The sequence below is a fragment of the Taudactylus pleione genome, unplaced genomic scaffold, assembly GCF_031769625.1.
Source record: "Taudactylus pleione unplaced genomic scaffold, aTauple2 ptg000008l, whole genome shotgun sequence".
NCBI classification, from domain to species: domain Eukaryota; kingdom Metazoa; phylum Chordata; class Amphibia; order Anura; family Myobatrachidae; genus Taudactylus; species Taudactylus pleione.
Genome location: NW_028284411.1, coordinates 8,298,374 through 8,319,765, shown reverse-complemented (window position 1 = coordinate 8,319,765; position 21,392 = coordinate 8,298,374). Strand labels below are relative to the sequence as shown.

General features: G+C 47.7%; 1 protein-coding gene across 3 annotated transcripts in view; it reads left to right on the top strand.

Moving 5' to 3' along the window:
* ZDHHC6 (zDHHC palmitoyltransferase 6) overlaps nt 1-20,505 on the top strand; it is a 37,741-nt gene extending 17,236 nt beyond the window's left edge. For 2 of the 3 annotated variants that reach the window (XM_088464886.1, XM_088464898.1), the window contains exons 7-11: nt 814-981; nt 1,402-1,443; nt 3,619-3,764; nt 3,854-3,900; nt 5,636-6,780. In XM_088464886.1, the coding sequence (XP_088321012.1) occupies nt 814-981; nt 1,402-1,443; nt 3,619-3,764; nt 3,854-3,900; nt 5,636-5,736 (504 nt within the window). In that variant the 3' untranslated portion in view covers nt 5,737-6,780. Of the gene's footprint in view, nt 1-813; nt 982-1,401; nt 1,444-3,618; nt 3,765-3,853; nt 3,901-5,635; nt 6,781-18,723 lie in introns of those variants that run through there. The other variant, XM_088464892.1, reaches the window with a different exon arrangement.
* Nucleotides 20,506-21,392: the final 887 nt, after the last annotated feature.

Below are 21,392 nucleotides of genomic sequence, written 5' to 3'. Positions count from 1 at the left end.
AGTAAACCTTAGTCCTGAAAGCTTGCTTATGTAGGATCCGGGTGTCCTGAATGGACCTGTCGCTGCTTTCCTCGCTTCCACCGTTAGCGTGTTATCAGTGATAAGAGAACTAATCGGTGGGAGTTAGCAGGGTTCATTGATGTCAGGCGGTTTCTCTTCCCGTTCCCCACTAGACATTCTGATCAGCCAGAACCCAGGGAAATCACATTTACTATCGCGTGCTGGCAGCATGGAACATCCAGTGACCAAACGATTGTGAGAAATGGTAGAATGTTCTCTTGATGCTATAAAGCCATCTCGGACATTGGCGTAAAACATTTGACCAAGTTAGATGGGTCGGGAAAACTTGTTTTGATGCTGATACAAATGAAAAATGATATCCTTAAAATTAGACCTCTTTCTATGAAAGGCTCCAAATGTCAGCAGTAATAAATGAGTGATCTATTCTATGCGCCTTATCTCTCTGACCGTATGTAATGTATTATTTAGTTCATGGGCTGGGACTGGTCAGCTACTGTACGTCTGCTCATTATGACCGCCTCTGTGCCAGAGTGAGGACAGACACAAACACCCACAACCTACTATGCACCTGGGTACAGCAGTCTGAAGGCACAGCGTATGGGGTGCAGGAACATGCAGTAGATGAGTTTAGTATCTGTATATACTCAGCAGCCTCGCAGAATCTGGGTTCTTTGAGTGGAGATGACCTTTGATTAGCTGTCTCCATTGAAAACACAGAAACCGTTATATAGTTGAAGTCTTATGAACACAGTGTAATTATAATAGCAATATATTTGCTCTCTGTACTTACAGGCTAAGGACAGGATTCAGTATTATCAGACCGGAGAGATATTCACTTTTCCCTATGACCTGGGCGGCAGATGGCAGAACTTCCGCCAGGTGTTCACCTTGTCCGGTTCGCCTGAAGGCGACGGGATAGAATGGCGCGTCCGAGAAGGGTGCCACAGGTACACATTGACGGTAAGAGCGGATTACGGATGGGTTGGATTTAGCAGGATTATATTTTCTGTACGACCTGTTCTCTCTATTACATATTAAGAGACTTATCCATTAAGAATACGTTGTATTACCAGAAGCGTAGTGTGCTGCGTTGTACGCTGTTTCATCGGCCGCCTTCATCATTTTTGACTGTAGATTTTTAAAATAACATGTACTCAACCTTCCCGTCCGGCTCTGTTTTTGCCCCTCGCGCCCTCTGAATGCCCACAGCTATGAGTAATTGGCTTGCGGCCTCCTGTGCTTTGTACTCTTTTTGGATTTACGCCCACAGAGATCTGTAGAAAGTTTTAATGATGGTCACACTTGAGCCGCTGTGCATAGTCATGTAACATAACATATATTATTCACTGACCCGTATTTATGGCTTTTGTGTTTTATCAGGTGGAACAGCTGAAACAGAAAGCAGATAAGAGAGTGCGTAGTGTAAGTACATAACCTATGTACCTATGGTATGGTGCTTGCCTTAACCCTTATACTAACAGGTCACGGGGGTGCTCTTACTGTCTCGCCACTGGAACGTGTCAGTCATCTTTTGGTAGTTATCCTAAAAGGTGAAATGGGTTTAATTCCTGAGAAGAGCTTGAATGGGGGAACACGTCTCCTTATGATGATGAAAGATTGGATTATGTCTCAATAGTGAATGTGTTTGATAGAGATGACAGTGAGTGACACAATTCTTATTATAAGAACCTGATGTGTGATCTCACTGATGGGAACATGAATATTCTCATTTCTGGGGATTATTGTTGTAGAGTCTGAAGAGATTTTTACAGTCTTCTACCATTTATAGCTGGGTAACCAGGGAGCACTAATGAATCCAGTTATAAGGGGCCACTGTACAGATGGATTGTGGGTGGAGGTAACATTTCAGACGGCCTCTCAGTGAACGGTAGGCCACACATTACATCATTTGCCTCCGTCTGCAGCCTGTAGAGTAGTGATGATACAAGAAGGATCCATGCTTCCGTGCTGCTGTCTCCATATCCTCACCCTACCGTCTGCATGGTGTAACTGAGAACGTGATTGGTCAGACCACATGTTCCCTTTTCCAATCATTTACTGTCCAGTTCCTGAGCAAACTGGAAGCGAGCTACCTTGTTGGCAGCAGATGCAATGGCGTGCGCACAGGCCCGTCTGCTTTTGTAGCCCATGCGATGTAATGTGCCCTGATTCTGATTATCTGTTATGTGACGCACCGTTGCCCGTCTGTGGAACCGAACAAGTCTGCCCACTCTCCGTTCTGCTCCAGCATCCAGTAACCATCTGCAACCAGAGTCCTTGCGCTCAGGACCGGTTCCCTCTCTCTTTTTAAGCCGTTCGGGATCTCAACACCGACATCCAAATCCCGAAAAGGGACTTAAAATAGGCCGTCGAAATGCCGACGCCTATCTTAATCCCTATACCGGAACAATGAAGGACGCCAGCCCAAACGAGGTAAGTCCGGGGCGCACTTAGCGTTAGCCGCATGCACGGTGGAGGCTAGCTTTAGGGAGCGTAGCAGGGTTAGGTTTTAGGGGGGTTTAGGTTAGGGTTAGGCACCTCTAGGGGGGAGGGATAGGGTTAGGCACCCCTAGGGCGGAGGGATAGGGTTAGGCATCCCTAGGGGGGAGGGATAGGGTTAGGCACCCCTAGGGGGGAGGGATAGGGTTAGGCACCCCTAGGGCGGAGGGATAGGGTTAGGCACCCCTAGGGGGGAGGGATAGGGTTAGGCACCCCTAGGGGGGAGGGATAAGGTTAGGCACCCCTAGGGGGGAGGGTTAGGCACCACTAAGGGGGGGTGGGGGAAGAGGGGTAGGGATAGGGTACTTACCTGCCCTGTCGGGATCTTCTCCCTTCAGGCCGCCGACGTCGGGATATGACTTCATACCCATACCCAGCCGTTCTGCTAATGCTCGTTCCACTGCTGCTGCCAGCACCAACTATCTTCAGTCTGTCAGATGGTGTTGTGTACCCATTACTTCATGTGTGATAAACTTCTCCAGTCTCTGCATACCTTCCCCTGTCTGTTCTTATATAGAGTCAGATGTCTTATGTCAGCCCTGTCTGCAGAATAGCGACATTGCATAAAATCACCTGGGGGTCATAATAATGTGGCCACTCAGTGTATAACATCCAGCACATATGACGCTGGACAAACGCACAGTGGAAAGGGTATAATAACCTCTTGTATACACAGTTTATATGTGGGTGGGGGGAGAGATTCATGGATGTATATTGTTTTACTAACATGGTTGCATCTTCTACACCAGAAATAAGGTTGTACAGGGAAACGCGTTTCTCCACGCTGCGGACAGACCGTGCAAAGCCCGTGCTCCTCAAATGTAACTTTCTATTTATTTACATACGTAATAAGTAACTAATATGCTGACTATACAGTTGGTCGGCATCGCTATATCACTGAGGCCTGTATACATGCGGGGACTAGTGCATGGTGAATTGTTTTCCCACCAAACCATGGCATGTAATGTGTGTAGGTGACATTTCCCCCTCTATAGCTATTCCAGCAAATCTGTTATGTGTGAGGCGACTCTGACTATATACATCAGGTTCATATACTGTTTTCCATGAGTATACATTCTGCCTTTGCTCCTGGTGTAGGTAGAATACAGAGCAGTGGAAGATTACAGTGGGGCCTGCTGTCCTCTAACCAAAGGCATCCGAACCTTCTTTACCACTCCTTGTAGCGAGGAGCCCCGAATGAAGCTGAAGAAAGGGGATCTTGTTTTGGCTACCAGAGGACTAAAGTAAGTAGCTCTTCCCACACAGCCCTTTAAGTGCCGCCTTAGGGAGTGCCTCAGCCTTGTGAGTAAAGTGTGATCCTCTCTCTCCTCAGGCACTGGATGTATGGAGACAGGATCTTTGAAGGTGACCTACCAGAAGGTGAGCACTTGAATTCTCTTTTAATGCTAAATTAGAAAGAGAGAAGATGGAGCTGGGTAAAGGAGCTGGGTGTTGTGTGGCATGGAAGGATGGAGCTGGGCCTTGTGGCAGGGGGGAGATTGAGCTGGGCCTTGTGGCAGGGGGGAGATGGAGCTGGGCCTTGTGGCAGGGAGGGAGATGGAGCTGGGCCTTGTGGCAGGGAGGGAGATGGAGCTGGGCCTTGTGGCAGGGAGGGAGATGGAGCTGGGCCTTGTGGCAGGGAGGGAGATGGAGCTGGGCCTTGTGGCAGGGAGGGAGATGGAGCTGGGCCTTGTGGCAGGGAGGGAGATGGAGCTGGGCCTTGTGGCAGGGGGGAGATGGAGCCGGGCCTTGTGGCAGGGGGGAGATGGAGCCGGGCCTTGTGGCAGGGGGGGAGATGGAGCCGGGCCTTGTGGCAGGGGGGGAGATGGAGCCGGGCCTTGTGGAGGGGGGGAGATGGAGCGGGGCCTTGTGGAGGGGGGGAGATGGAGCGGGGCCTTGTGGCAGGGGGGAGATGGAGCTGGGCCTTGTGGCAGGGAGGGAGATGGAGCTGGGCCTTGTGGCAGGGAGGGAGATGGAGCTGGGCCTTGTGGCAGGGAGGGAGATGGAGCTGGGCCTTGTGGCAGGGAGGGAGATGGAGCTGGGCCTTGTGGCAGGGGGGGAGATGGAGCTGGGCCTTGTGGCAGGGAGGGAGATGGAGCTGGGCCTTGTGGCAGGGAGGGAGATGGAGCTGGGCCTTGTGGCAGGGAGGGAGATGGAGCTGGGCCTTGTGGCAGGGAGGGAGATGGAGCTGGGCCTTGTGGCAGGGAGGGAGATGGAGCTGGGCCTTGTGGCAGGGAGGGAGATGGAGCTGGGCCTTGTGGCAGGGAGGGAGATGGAGCTGGGCCTTGTGGCAGGGAGGGAGATGGAGCTGGGCCTTGTGGCAGGGAGGGAGATGGAGCTGGGCCTTGTGGCAGGGAGGGAGATGGAGCCGGGCCTTGTGGCAGGGAGGGAGATGGAGCCGGGCCTTGTGGCAGGGAGGGAGATGGAGCCGGGCCTTGTGGCAGGGAGGGAGATGGAGCCGGGCCTTGTGGCAGGGGGGAGATGGAGCCGGGCCTTGTGGCAGGGGGGGAGATGGAGCCGGGCCTTGTGGCAGGGGGGGAGATGGAGCCGGGCCTTGTGGCAGGGGGGGAGATGGAGCTGGGCCTTGTGGCAGGGGGGGAGATGGAGCTGGGCCTTGTGGCAGGGGGGAGATGGAGCTGGGCCTTGTGGCAGGGGGGGAGATGGAGCTGGGCCTTGTGGCAGGGAGGGAGATGGAGCGGGGCCTTGTGGCAGGGAGGGAGATGGAGCGGGGCCTTGTGGCAGGAAGGGAGATGGAGCGGGGCCTTGTGGCAGGAAGGGAGATGGAGCGGGGCCTTGTGGCAGGGAGGGAGATGGAGCTGGGCCTTGTGGCAGGGAGGGAGATGGAGCTGGGCCTTGTGGCAGGATGGTTCCAAAATGTGGGCATTGTGGCAGAGGGGAGTCATAAATGGTCGGTATGACAGGTAGATAACAGAAGAAGGCATTTCTCCAGGGAGGGGCCCAGAGCTGGGCATTGTCACAGGGAGTAGCTTGGACTGAGATTTGTGGCAGTGAGGAGTAAGAACTGGGCAGTGTAATGTAAACCCATGAATAAGAAAAGGGATTCTTGCTGCTGTTTCTTATTTATCATCAGTTTTTTGCTTTCACCTTTCCCCAGATGGAGTCAGAATAAGGGGCTGGTTCCCCCGGAGATGTATGGTGAAACATGTCTGCGATGCAGGGGCCGACCAGTCAGATGACGAGAAGAAGACCAGATAGCCCCCACTAGACGCCCACATTCGGTACATTCTCTCCCTTATGTCATGGTATCACATGAAAGGTTTTCTACCCTTTACAGATAATACAGGGGCGCTTCCGATTCACCACTAGCTGCAATCTCAGACCCATCTATGGACGCTACCTACCTCCTCCACAACCATTCCATGTGGCCGAGCATGTACAATCCGCCACGTCACGTCAGCCAGAGGCTCCTCCTCCCACTCGCAGCTAAAGGTATAGAACCCGCTCTGACAGAAGCAACATGTTTACAGCGTCTTTCGTGGCGGTGATGTTCACTGCTCAGGAATACTCAGGACGTGCGCGGGACTCTACATAACATGCAATTTCCGGCCAAGACGTAGACACGTTCTCATGTATAATTGCCAAGATGACACAAATGTCCTATGTAGCTTTGTATTCTATACATTCTCTCAAAGATCAGATTTGATTCTGATAATGCTGCAGACTCTCTCGTCACTTTTAATACAGGTTTTTTTGTAAACTGTTTGTGTGCTGTATACTTGCTGATAATCGTAGAATGCAGTGTTTTGGATGTATTAAAGTCTCCTCTATAGCTCTCGGCAAACGCCAGAAGTCCAAATGTTTCCGGTTGGCCCCCTGATATGGGGCACTCTTGCTGTATGGCACAGAAACGTCATTATAAATAAATATCATCTCCCCTATGGAGTGTCCATCACAAGGCTTTAATTTATGGGCTTGTACATGCCCTGCTTTTATTTTTTTTATAAATTGCATTCTTTTATTTTTTTTCTAGCATCTTTCCTGTGCTTTTCAGCAAAGTCTTTATCATTTGGTTACAACTCTTTTCAAAGCAGGCCTGTATCATTTAAAAACAAAACAAGTCTTCTCTGGTCACGCAGACCCATTTGCAACTGCCATCGGTACGCTGATATTTGGCTGTCTGAAGGCCAGTATGCACATGACTTTATGCGTTCGCAACGCGCCACCCGTCCACAGTCGTAGCTGTCATCATTAGTATCAGCACTTTGCTGGTAAACGGTTTTCCATACTGCGGCCATTAAGCTTCCTCCTGTTACTCTCTAAGGGCTCAATCCAAACAGGTGCGAATGGCGAGTAGCGAGTTTGTTTCTTGAAACGTGCAGATTTCGCAGCGAAGCGCGCTCCCGAAAATTATCCAATTAAAAATGCCTATTCGCACTACTCGCAGCAGAGGGGTGCGAATTGACTGCCAAATGAGATTTGCGAGAAATACATGAAAATGTGGGGAGACCATCCTGGACCCCCCAAAATGGATAATTTAGTTAGCAGGACCGTATAGAAGGCTGTTTGTGGGCATTAGGAAGGTACTGTAGGTTTTTAAATGGTGAAAAGTGGCAGATTTGTGGGGGAAGGGGGGGGTTTAAATGCAAGAAAATAATAAAAAAACAAACTTTTCGTTTAATCTCAAACTAATTAAATGAGAAATGCAAAAAAAAGTAGGAAAAAGGGTGATTTTGAGGGCACCTTGAAAAATAAAAAAAAATTTATTAAAACCATTTTTATAACTGAAAAAATATTGTAATTAAATTTGGGGTGCCAAAGCTAACGAAAAAGTTGATTTTGGGGTAATTTGAGAACATTTTTTTTTTTTTTTACCCTCAAAAATGACATGTGGTTATTGGACTAATTAAGCTAATTGGAAACTTACAAATGCCTAATTAGTCATTAGGGGGGTGTCCAGGGGGTTCGGCACAGTGTCCCGACATTTTATCCTTAATATAAAGATTTTCCTTTCCATCTCTCACCTTCAGGGAGGTGCGAGTGGAAAGTTGCGAATTCAGTCTGACTGAGTTGCTAATTGGATAGCAAAATAAATTTGCTATGCAAATTTGAAGTGAAAATAGCAACTCGCAGTTCGCACCTAATACGATTGACCCCTAAGTCCTGACTACTGAAGAATACACTGACTAGTGGGGAGTCATTCGGAAACTAAAGGGGCCCTCGAGAACAGATACAGATGTAGCCTGTATACGCCATGTAGCGCGATATACCTGGTGTGGGTGAGCCGCCGGGTCCTGTGCAACTCAGCCAGCGCTGGGCGTCCTTTTTTTTTTGCCATAAAAAGCCTGAAGTCGCAATGTGATGAGACCAGGAGACTGCGCTGAATAATGTGATATGTGACACTTGTATATCTGTGTGCACCAGATTCTGTAAAGAGAACTTGGCGTGGAAAAAGCCGCGGCCATTACATCATAGCACCTCGCATGCTGAGTGAGAGACTCGGTCGCACACAGATATACACGTTTCACATATTAAATTAATCGGCACCGTGTCCGAATGCGTCCCCATCGCCTCGCATTGTGCCGCCTGGCGCTTGCCGAGTCTCACAGGATGTAGAAGATTGTTTGGAATCATTCAAGGATTTTCCCTCCCATTCTGCGTCTGGTTCTCAGTTTGCACTTCACCCTCTGTTTTTTTTTTTTTTATATGGCGCGTCTGTTCCTTTCAGTAATTAACGTTCAAATTTAGCCTCATAGAGGAGAAAACCTAACCCCAAAATTGTAAATTGCATACATTTCCTAGATCAGTCACCCCCATAATGTCCTAGTAATTATAGCTGCACATTCTTGTAGGAACGGCACCCAGTACCTTATTATATTATATTTCTAAATTTCCATTCACTCACTCTCATGCCAATGCCTTCCAGCGTAACTGCTTTTTCGATAAAGCCAATAGGAAAAATAGGAGCAGCGAGCCACAGCAAGATAAACATTTATTATATTAAAAATGTTAAGAAAATTACAATTTAAATGTATACACTTAGGATGGAGACGGGATTCAGGAGCTCGGGTTCCCGGTGGTCAAAATACTCACGCCGGCAACCCTAACCCTCCCGCCCCAGTGCCTAATCCTAACCTCCCCCTCCCCCCTTAGTGCCTATCCTCACTACTTACCTTCGGGATGCCAACGCCGGGTTCTGACAAGTGTCAGCATGCTGGCATCTGCATTCTGACCGCTGGCGTCCCCTTTGTCGGGCTAATGAACGTACCCCTATACACTCATAGACATGTATAGTGGATGCAAACAATAATATAACAATTGTGTCTGGCCGCAGGTTAATAATATAAAGTCCAGTAATCTTGCTGAAACCGACGGGGTCTAAGGCAGAGAAACGCGTCAGTGGACCCGTGACGTCACTGACACGCAGGTGGAACGCACGACAAACATCGGAAGTTAATTACTAGAAATTCCCGGCAGTGAAGCCAGCGTGTGCGGCCAACGGTGCTGGGGGGTAGGATCCGGACCCGGTGAAAGTAGAGGTCCCTCTACCTTACGGGGCCCACATTCCCACACCCACCCACGGAACACAACAGCTTATTTGCTCATGCAACTTCATTCTTATTGCAGATTACTGGAATATATTATTAACCTGTGGCCACAGAAAATTATTATATTATTGTTTGCGACCACTGTATGTCTGAGAGTATTATCTCTCTCTCCCTCTCCCTCTCCCTCTCCCTCTCCCTCTCCCTCTCTCTCTCTCTCTCTCTCTCTCTCTCTCTCTCTCTCATATTTCTTGTGGCTAAGCTCCCCTATTATTCCTATTTTGTCTCTATTATAGTAAGTTTCCAGACTGATGCCGAGTAAACAGTGACTGGACGATATATCGTCCGAACCGGCAGATCGGACAACATATCGGCCAGTGTCTACCGACTTTGTCACTGACTATGCGCACTCCCGCACATCGTCAGCGGCATTGCCTGACGGACCTATAAACAGGTCTGACTGGCAATATCGCCAGCGGGGGCAATGCAGCATGGCCCCCGCTTTTGCTCCGTCACTCCCGGCATCGGAAAGAGCGTACACACACCAGGTCCCGTCGTTTGCGAGATTGTGCTGCGCACACATCGGCAACTGTGTACCCAGCTTTACTTTGATAGGGGTAGCTGACATATGTTTTAAATATCTAGGGATACCTGTCTATATTTTAGTAGCACCCATATGTTTATTTCTTATGGTGCATACACACGATCAGATTTTTTCTTCAGATATGGACGATAACGATTTAAAAATCGTTCAGTCGTTCATATCTGAAGGAAAATCGTTCATATCTGACATGCCTGAACGATGGACGATCAACGATGCGCGTTCCCGTTTGTCAGATAACGATATCTGACATCTGATGGGTTTGCAGTCAGACTTGGACGATTCCATTCATTTTAATGCAGTCAAAAATCGTTCAATCGTTCAAATCGTTCAAAACTTTGGTCAAATCGTTCAGATCGTTTAATCGTTCAATCGTTCATCTGACAAATCTGACAAATCTGACCGTGTGTACGCTCCATAACTGTCATGAACGCTTCTTGTGCTCCGGACGGGTCACCTCTTTGTGGAAATGAAATGGTCTTCAGACAAATCTCTCTCTTGTTTTTCTTCTTTCTGGGCAATCTTGTGACACTGGGCCTCTTCTGACCAAACCCCTCTTATATCTGATTCCATTTGCTGAAGAAGACAAAGCTCTTCTGACAGCTACTGTAATTGTATCTGCGGACACAATCAGACCTGTTCACAGCCACTTTTCAAATAATTGTTGGGTTCTTCAGTCTCGCCCACATTTTTGGAATATTTTTAGGAGCCGTTCATCATAATTTAAAATAATGCCTATTGGACATGTGCGTCGTTCTTCTTCTCTTTTTTTTTTTTTTGTGAATTTGGTCATTTTATTTGCTACTTAATTGATGCAGGTTGAGTCTCCCTTACCCAAATATTCCGTAATACGGAATTTTTTTGCCTTGACTGAGAAAATTAAACTTTTGATTTTTGATGGTTCTGTGTGTATAGGGTGTATATGAAACATAACTGAATTTCATTTCTGTACACAAGCTTTGAGCCACAAAATTATTGAAAATATTGTATAAAATTACCTGCAGGCTGTGTGTATAAGGTGTATATAACACATAAATGCATTCTGTGTATATATTTGGGTCCCATTCCCAAAATATTTCATTATGATATGCAAATATTCCAAAATACAGAATATTCCGTTATCCAAATTACCTCTGGTCCCAAACATTTTGGATATCTGAGACTCAACCTGTAATATCTTAACAAAAGAAACACTATTAAAAAGTTATTCAGCGGACCCTGCCGGTCTTCCCCGAGCTTTTCTGCCAACTGCTGCCATGCCCAAGTGTTGTGGGGAGACTATCATGCCGTGGTTATTATTCTAGGTATCAATGTGACCGAATTTGACTCTTTTACATAAATTGTAATATCACAAAATCCAAACTGAAATTGCCTCAATGGTTTAACAAAAAACGCTTGTTCAGTGAGCATATCATTTCCACAATTAAAATAAGTTGTTGTTTTTAGTTTTTGTTTTTTTGTTTTTTTAATGTATGTATTACGACCTCTAAAACCAGGGATTTTCACAACCCTGTAACCTCTGTATTACAGAACCTTGGATGCGGTACATAGATATTTTATAAATGAACTGCTTCTGTGCCAAGGACAGTTTGGACTTGTCCTCCACATATACTCCTAAAGTGCTAAGGATGAGTCCCACTTGTCCTTAGCATTCATGGGGTAATGTTGGGTTTGTAATTCTTTCAAATGAGGGGAGCAAGGAAGTGGGGACAGTTGATTGTTTTATCTCAATTAGCATAATGTTTTAAATAAAACCTAAATTGCCAAATACTCAATTGGATAATACATTATTCAAGAAAACAACTATGATAATCAATGCTCAATTATGTTTTTTTTGTCTTATGCTTAAAATACATGTATTTTACTGTACCATTGTTTAATTTGTCTTTTTGCTGTATGATGATATTATTTTTTCCCTTTTTTTAGATATTTTTTTTTTTTTACTGACTTTCATTTGAAACGTAATGTTTTTACAAATGGTGTTTTGGTCGGACTATTGATAATAAAAGACAGTAAAATAAATGTTTTATTGATTAGCGCTGTTTAAGGACATATTGTATCTGGGACGGCTCAGGGGGATATGTTTGAATTGCTTCTATTATTTTTAATGGAAATAAATAATAAAAGAAATGTCAATTAATTCTCAGATGTGTTTAAGGAAATCTACCAAAACACATATGAGGCATATGGGGTGTTTCTACTTTATGGTCCACAGGGTGACCTTGGGGGGGTATAGGTGATGCAGAGTCATCCGGGCACCTTACGCAGTAAATTTTTCTCCCAGGATGCACTTGGGTCTCCCTCCGTACCCCGTCCCCGGGCCAGAGGCACCTCAGTTTCGTTGGGTACCCGGCCGGAGTCGGGTCACTGAACGCGGTGGGGCTGTTAACAGCCCCTGAAGATTTTTTTATTTTAAAGACACTTCGCTTCTGTAAGCAGACAGTCAAGGGAACGTCCGCGCTGCCACTCCGTCACCCCGCTGGCGCCCAGACACATGTACAGATCTGGGTATCGCGGCGGGACTCCCAGGACTTCAGCCGGATTTACGGGGACGTCAGGCAAGCCGTGATCCGCTTTTGCAGTCCTTTCCCCCCGAACTCTGGGGTCGGACCGGGGGGATGACAGTGGTGGAGCCAGGCCATAAACACCTGCGCTTCCACTGAAGACCTGCCTGGGGACACGCGGGGTGCAGTGCTTGGGAAACATTGCGGTTCCAGCGCCCCGTGGGTTAATCACCGTCCAGGGGCGGCTGCCTTCCCTGTTTACAGTTGGCTCCTCCCCTCTGCACAGCGCCTTCCACTGCAGTCTGGCTTAGCTGTAGCAGCTGTCCTCCCAAAGGAACGCCTCTTCCTGGATCTCTGGCGGCCATCTTCTCCTTGGCAAGGGCACAGATCTCCTGAGGAGCGCAGAGCCTGGGGCCCCCTACATACCTCTCCCCAGTGTGTGGTCCGTGTATGTAGCACTATATCCTACCAGACGCTAAGTCTGTGTAGTTGATTAGTAGTGCCATTAAGTGCAGGTGTTATTTATTCTGCATTGTATGTGACTATAGGCTAGCGCTGTCTGTCTGACTTTCACTTTATATGTCTGTCAGCCATTTTACTTTTCCCTGTGTCTTTTTTTTTTTTTCTCACTGAGCCCTAATACAAGTTTTGTCAGAGCGCAGCCTCACAGCCTGTTATTCTGTGTGGTGGGTCACATACCGTATACTGGGATCTTCTCTACCATGTCTGGTAGTGAGAGTGATATGCCAAATTTGGCTCCCGTCTGGCTGTTATGTTAAAAGTGTACAGTGGAATTAGGGGTGGGAGACATGGTCCTTGAGGGATTATGTATGAGGTGTTATGCTCCTCCAGGTCCCTCTACATGGTCTCTATCACTCCGCAGGAGCCCCCTTGGGCGTGCTTTGCACAAGCACTTACGGCCACATTGCGGGACGTTTAGCTGCCCTTCCTGTGTTTTCCCCGCTGGGGTTCACACAGCAGCAGCTTATGCCCTCTCAGAGCCTGCTTGAGCAGACTGCACCCATACAGGTGTTATCCCCTCTGTGGGTTAATACGATTCCCACCGCGTTACACAGCATGGCTGAGGTGCGGCAGGGGGAGGCACCCCAAAGTAGACCGGCTAAAAGATTTTTGCAGTCTCAATCTACTCTGTATGATGACGACAATATGTCATCTGCTGATGGGGTGCTCCCGGATGACTCTGAGTCCTCTACACGTGAGGTAGAGTCCAAGTCATAAATATATATTCCGGGTCTGATACTAGCTGTCCGGGCAGCCCTGGTCATAGAGGAGGACGAACCTCCAGCACCTAAGTCCGAACATGCATATTTCAAGGACATAAAGGTGACCGCTGCTGTATTTCCTTTGTCTGACCAGCTGGTGGAACACATGGAGGTGGCATGGAAAACACCTGGAAAGCGTTACTAGCCGCAGAAGTGTATGTCCTATGCTTACCCCTTTGCTGAGGATTATTTTACTAAATGGGAAACTTCACCGGCGGTGGATTCCCATGTAAAGCTTTTGGTTTAAAGCGCGACCCTCCCTATTCCTTCCATGTCGTCCCTGAAGGATACTACAGATAGGAAGGTGGAGGTTTACCTGAAATACATTTATTCCCTTTCAGGTGCTGCGTGCAGACCGGCCATGGCTATCTGCTGGGTGGCTCGGGCTATGGAATGTTGGGCAAATGCCCTGGAAAAGTCCTGGTCTTTGGATGCTACCAGGGAGCAGTTGAATCTTGTGGGCAACCTCCGAGATTCAGCTACCTATATTAACGAGGCTGCCTTGGATATCAGCTTATTGAATGCCAGGATTTCCACTGTGGCCATTGCGGCTTGCCGCTCCCTGTGGCTTCGCTCTTGTAGGGCAGATGTGGACTCCAAGAAGGGCTTAGAGTGTTTACCTTATAATGGTATAGTCTTGTTTGGCCCTGATCTGGATAAAATTGTGGATACATTGGCAGCGGCTAAGTCGGCTTGTCTGCTTTCTGCTCCTGCTCCCTCAGGGTTTCGGACTTCGTCGTTTCGGACATATCGGGCCCCAGGTAACGTTAGAACTCAGGAGCTTATTCAGACCCGGTCGCTAGCTCTACGAGCTCTCAACCGGGTCGATGTTGCTCCAGTGCGCATGCGCACGATGGAACCAGCTCCGTCGTGTGCATGCGCGAGACCCAGCTAACGACGGGTGATCCGTCGTTAGGGGTCTCGTAGCATATGGGGCGAGCTGTCGATGTTGAGTGACAGCTCGCCCCGTTTCCTGGGCGGGCCGGGGGCGTGCCTGGCCAAACGGAGGCATTCTTGTCAGAACGCTTGCCGCTTGGGGGCGGCCCCACTGACCACATCAGTGATGTCAGTGGGGAGCTTCCTGCTCAAACAGAGCAGGAAGCTCCCTGGGGCTTAAGGTTGACGAGACCCTACCTTAGGGTTTTGTCGTAAGCCCCGATGGTTGCGATGGTCTTGACCATTGCGACCATCATCCTTAGCGGTCGTTAGAGCTGTGGGTGTTAGGCTGTGGGTTAACGACCGACATGGAGGCGGCCGCCCTGTTTCAGAACGACCGCTTGCATCCTACGACCGCCTCTGAATGAGGCCCTCAGTCCTTTCCTAGGCCATCAACTACCAAGAAAATTACCAGCCTAAGAAACGAGCTTGGAGTGCAAGACGTCCAGCTGCCAAGCCTGACGACAAGCCCACAGCCTGCCGAGACGGGCCTCTCCTTGGGGTATCCCAGGGTGTGAGACTGACTTCTTCAGTTCGCTCAATGCTGGTGTCAGACTACCACAGACACCTGGGTGAGAGAAGTGGTCTCTCAGGGGTACACCCTCTCCTTACGCAGATGGCCCCCCCATGAGTTCTTCTGCACAGGCCTCCTGTCAAACAAGGACAAGGCCTTGGCTATTCAAGAGGCAGTACAGTCCTTGCTTCAGGCAGGGGTCATTGTACCGTTCCCGTTATCCCAGAGGGAAACGGGTTATTATTCCAGCCTGTTTCTAGTTAAAAGTCGAACGGATCCCAGCGACCTATCCTCAATCTCAAGTCCCTGAACAAATTCCTCAGGGTACCTCGGTCCAGGATGGAAAACCTACGCTCGATCATACTGGCTATGGAACCTGGGGATTTTATGGTGTCACTGGATATTCAGGATGCATATTCCGATTGCTTCGGCTCACCAGCGTTTTGTCAGGTTTGCTGTGTCACAACAACATTTCCAGTTTTGGGCTCTGCCGCTTGACATTTCTACCTCACCTCAGTTGTTTAAAAAAATTATGGCAGAAATGGCAGCCAATCTGCGGCTGCAGGGGGTCCGCCTGTTACCATACCTGGACGACCTCTTACTGTTAGCAGGGTCTCGAGGTACTTCACCACCACTTACAGCTGACAATATCTGTGCTACAGATGCACGGGTGGTTGGTCAATTGGAAGAATTCCTCCCTGATCCCATCTCAAAGGATGCTCCATCTGGGAGCTCTGTTGGATCCACAGTTGCCGAGTGTCCATACACTCAGCAATGCAGTTACTGGGATCCATGGTATCGACGTTCGACATGGTGGAATATGCCCTGTTTCATTCCCGGCCTCTGCAGAGATTGATCCTCTCCAGGTGGGACGGATTTCCCCATCGGATAAGGACACAAACAATGGTGCTCTCTCCGGAGGTGCGTCTATCTCTGACTTGGTGGCTGCAGACGGTTCACCTCACCAGGGGGCACCCTTTTTGGATTCCGGACTGGGTCCTTCTGACGACAGACGCCAGTCTCCGGGATTGGGGCGTAGTGACATGTCCACACTCCTTTCATGGACGGTGGACAGCAGAGGAGTCTGCTCTTCCAATCAACATATTGGAATTTCGGGCAGTCTTCAGGGCCCTGCAACAAGCCAGACTCATACTTCATGGAAAGCCCATGCAAGTTGAGTCAGACAACGCCACGACCGTGGCTTACATAAACCATCAAGGAGGGATCTCATAGTCAGGCGGCAGTGACAGAGGTGTCACGCATCCTGACATGGGAGGAAAGCTATCTACCAGCCATATTGGCAGTATTCATTCCAGGAGTTCTCAATTGGGAAGTGGACTTCCTCAGCCGTCACGACGTGCATCCCGGGGAATGGTCTCTTCACCACAAAGTGTTTGAGCTCCTAGTGGACAGGTGGGGCCTTCCGGAGGTGGATCTCATGGCCTCTCGACAAAATCACAAACTGCCACTGTACGGGTCCAGGACAAGAGATGCCAAGGCTCTGTTGGTAGATGCTCTGTCAATCAAGTGGACCTTCCAGTTGTGTACCTGTTCCCTCCAATCTCCCTTCTTCCTCGAGTACTTCGGAAGTTCAAACAAGGAGGCACTGTCCTCCTGGTGGCTCCAGCATGGCCCAGACGTCACTGCTACTCAGATCTTCAGAGTCTCTCCATCAACACTCCGTTGCTGTTGCCTCAACATCCGGACCTGTTGTCTCAAGGGCCTTGCCTTTATCCGGGCCTTGGTTGTCTGTATTTGACGGCGTGGCTCTTGAGACATCCCTCCTAAGGTCCAAGGGTTGTTCTGGCTCTGTTGTTAACAACACCATGCTCAGAGCACGAAAACCTGCCTCTGCCAGATTTTACCACAGGGTGTGGCATACCTACTTTGAAGGGGGTCGTAACCTCTGGGGCGACACCAAAGTGTTTAGGATATCCAGAGTTTTTACTTTCCTGCAGGCGGGTTTGAACCTTGGTCTCTGACTTGCTTCCCTGAAGGTGCATATCTCTGCCCTTTCAGTGGTTCCAGCGAAGGATCGCTCCTCTTCCTGATATCCGCACTTTCCTACAAGAGTTCCTTCGCATTCAGCCTCCCTTTGTCCCTCCTGTGGCACCTTGGGATTTGGCTGTTGTTCTTCGGGCCCTCCATTTGAACCCCTTGACTCGGTGGATCTCAAATGGCTTACTGCTAAAACAGTTTTTCTTATGGCTATTGCATCTGCAAGAAGAGTGTCAGATTTGGAGGCTCTCTTGTCGTTCCCAATTTCTGGGGCCTTGCCCTGGTTTCCTTCCTAGGGTGGTCTCTAGTTTCCACATTAATGAGGAAATTGTTGTGCCGGCCTTTAATTCCCTAGACCTCTCGGCAGGTGAGGCCTCATTGGATGTGGTACGTGCCCTCAGGATTTATGTGGACCGTACCAGTTCCCTTCGGAAGTCAGACTCCTTGTTTGTACTCTATGGTTTCCACAAGAAGGGTTGGCCAGCCAATAAACCAAACTGGCTCGATGGCTTTGCATTTTGATCTCTAAAGCTTACACTCATGAGCGCCCTCTGTTACTGCTCATTCTACTCGGTCTGTAGGTCCTTCATGGGCAGCTCGCCGTGGCGCCTCGGCTGTCAGCTTTGTAAGGCGACCGTGTGGTCTTCTGTCCAGACTTCTTTTGAGGTATTATGCTTTTGATACCTTTTTTGCCTATCAGGATGCTTCCTTCAGGCGGCAGATTCTCCTCTCTGCACAGGAGCGTCCCCACCCTTGAAGGTACTGCTTTGGGACATCCCCAAGGTCACCCTGTGAGAGAGATATGGTAAGAACTTACTTTTTATCTCTCTTTCTACGAAGTCCATAGGGTCCACAGGGCACCCACCCTGACGCACCTGTGCTTCAGATGGGCTTCGCTTTGGTCACCGGTTTTTCGTCTCCTTCTGTGTGAGAATGTGATTCTTGAGTGTTGCAGACTTTCTTTTCTCTTTTATCTTCCTTTGGCTTGTTACGAAACTGAGGTGTCTCTGGCCCTAGGGTGGGTTATGTTGGGAGACCCGAGTGCATCCTGGGAGAAAAATTTACTGCGTAAGGTGCCCGGATGACTCTGCATCACCTATACCCCAAGGTCACCCTGTGCACCCTATAGACTTCGTAGAAAGAGAGATAAAGTTAAATCCTTACCATATCTCTAATTTTTGCACTCCTGGGGAAGGAGATTATTCTTGGTTTAGAGGGATGGAGTAGTGAAAGGCAAATAACTCCTTTCTACAGCTGCACTACCACTTGGGGAATTATCATCCTAATCTAGCTGGAGACACCAGGCTATAAAATGAGTGAGAGATTTGCAGCTAGCACAATTCTGTTACTCTGTGACAGGACTGGCAGAACCCCGGGGTGCTATGTGCAGATAGTTTATTAATTAACCCCTTCTGTGCTAAAGACAATTGAGACTCCTCCACTTATATACCAACAGTGCTAAGGATAAGTCCCTCTTGTCCTCAGCATTCGCTGTGAAATGGTGGGATTTATAATGACCATGTCTCCCCCTTTCGTGCTCAGGGCTGAGTTCGTATTGAAACTGCAGGTTATCTCATTTTCAAAGTATTATGCCTTGCCAGACAATTCATATCATTCCTACACATTTTATGCATTTCACTCAAGAAAGTGTAAAAAAATATTATTTTCCACAGCAGATTTTATTATGAAAGCCTTTGTATAAAATCTGGCTGTTTTGGATTGGAAAATGAATGATCAGGCAAGAACCATAAAGTATTTGACGGTGTTTATTAAAAAAAAAAAAATGCACAAATTTGTCTATAGTTCACCTTCTTGCCATCTTGGTTAAAAAATTTAGCATTTTGGTTACTTTTTTTTTTTTTAGTTTGAGTAAGCGGACTCTTCAAACTTCAAAGCCGCCTTAAGAAAAAAAAGTTCTAATAAAAAATGTGCCAAAATAGACTCGACTCAAGAGAAAGAATGCCCTCCGAAATTAAGGGGTTCCATTTCTCCGGAAGATGGCCCCAATTGGACTGGATGGACTCAAGGTGTTCCTCCTGCCTCACAGGAATACTAGATGAAGGCCGGTCAAGAATGTAGGTATTGTGTCCAGAGAAGGCATGGAAGGCAACGTTCACCAAGAAATACCCAACGCGTTTCATCCAGGAGAAGTGCACAGGACAGGCTTATACAAAGATTCAGGGGATAGCTCTCCTTTTATAGTATACAGGGCAACTGTAATTTCCAGGTCCCACTATGCCCTCCTACTACTCCAGGCTAAAATGAAAGTTCAGTACAAAAGTAGCCAGGTATCCATAACCTGTAAATCCATAAAACAGCTGTGCATTAAGCAGAGTCTGCAGGTGCTCACAGTCCAGTGTAGAAGCTCATTAATGCACCTTCTGCATCCTGTTTTGTTACATGAAATCTTATTATTTTGCATGTGGTACTAATATGAGGTACACGACTGGGCGTAGCTGACAACTGGTGATGAATGGCACTTCAGAACATGTTTTGACATGTAAAAAACTCTACACGTGTCCCGTGAAGTCTGGCAGAGAACTAGCTCAATAAGAATTAAAAAAAATAATACCAATTGTGTTACTGGCTGGGAGATTTGCACTTTCCTAAGTGACCCTTATCGTGCCGTCTCTAAGGAAAGAGACAGGAACATGATATTGCTCGCAAATGAGAGTGACCGTGTGATACTATGTAATATTACCTGTGGACCTATTATTCTATTGTGGGGCTTACCTTATTAGTGCAGAACAGTAATCCTGAGGAGTAACCAGGTTCAGAGCGTATTAACTGTCTAGAAGACTATGCTGTATCACCTGCTAGACATTCGTGAGCTACAGCTAATTGCCCTGCCCCTGGAAGCCTCGATTAACCCTCCGACAACCTCCAGCTCACTGTTCAGGGCTCGTTCACACATATGTGCAGGGAAAATAGATAAAACGCTGGAAAAGTGACGTGCATTAGTTATGTGGTCTTATCGCGCATTCTCATGCACTTTTCATGTGTGTTGCTGGTACAGATAACAATATAAGGAGTGTTGCCTTCTAAAACTTTATACACAGCATTACATTTCAGGTGCTAAAGGCGGGGAGAGCACTATTACCTTTCATTTGTACTGTCCGTAAAGGGGTGAAAATAACAAGTCTTTAGGTTTGGATGAGCTGGTGGCCTAGGACGCTAGCATGAGATCACCCTGTCTCCACCCAAATTTTGCTATGGGGACTGGTAATATACTGATACACCCCTGTGCTCAAGTACAGTATTTTAGGGGTCATTGGCTCCCTTTAATCTCACTTATATTCATCACACCGTGATTAGTGAGTCAGCACCAGAACATATACATTGCTACTGTAGAAATTATTGTTATTGTGTATATTTAGAATTCATTCATACTAATTATGTTCTCTTCTAAATATGACACGTGTACTTGTTATTACAATACTGTCCTGCTTGTGTGTCAAGTTTGGGATCTCCTATGCCTTTTTACCATTAAGTCGAATTGGCGGTATAATAAAATGCTCCTCTTTGGATAGAAATGCCCCTTAATTTTACCCCACAGAATAAAATGTAGCACGACCGCTGGATGTGTTTCTATAGGAAGCTTTGCAAACTGCCCTATCATAAATAATAATGAAGATAGAAAATTGTAAAGTTACTGTAATTAAACTGCTACATGTACATTTATTTTGTTGTTAGAAAATAATGGGTCTCATTTTTTTGTTGGAGGTATTTGTGCCCTGAATGTATGCAGAAAAAGACAAACCTAGCAAAAGCATACTTATGTATATATGCTATGGCCACTACTAGATGTAATGTGGCTGTGTGTCAGGACTGGGGACTCGGAATTTCCCGGATGAGGTCTGCTTACTGGTGGCTCAGGAGGTAAGGATGGACAGTATGGAAGGAAGGAGTATAAGAGTAAACACTGGGGTTAGCACTGTAGTAGACACTGGAGCTGGACTTTGACTGGATGAACCGGACTTGGAATGGACGTTGGAGCCGGACTGGGACCGATCTTGGAATTCACACCGGAACCGGAATGGGACTGAACTTGGAATATACACTGGAGCCAGATTGGGACCGGACTGAAGTACAATCAGATTGAGACCGATGATGACAGGTATCAGCTGGAACTGATGATAACAGGTATCGGCTTGGACCAATGGTACAGGCAGCGGCAGGAGCCGCAGCAGGATCCACTGGTAAACTGTACATGTCTAGACGGAGCTGAAGCCTAGGACATCTAATAGCAACAAAGCTCAGGCACTGAATGCTGTCAGAGCAGGATACTTATACCCTGGGTCTTGCAGGGATTGGCTAATGCAGTCATGTGGTCTGGGAGCAGCATACCCTTGGTCTCGCAGGGATTGGCTAATGCAGTCATGTGGTCTGGGAGCAGCTCCCATACTGAATTTTGGAGGGAACTCTGGCGTGCAACCTGAGTTCTAACATGCTGTGGAAGTGTAGAGGCAACATCATGCACAGATAGCAATTGCATCTTCAATCGCTGCAGTCCAAGACCAGCACTACTATTTG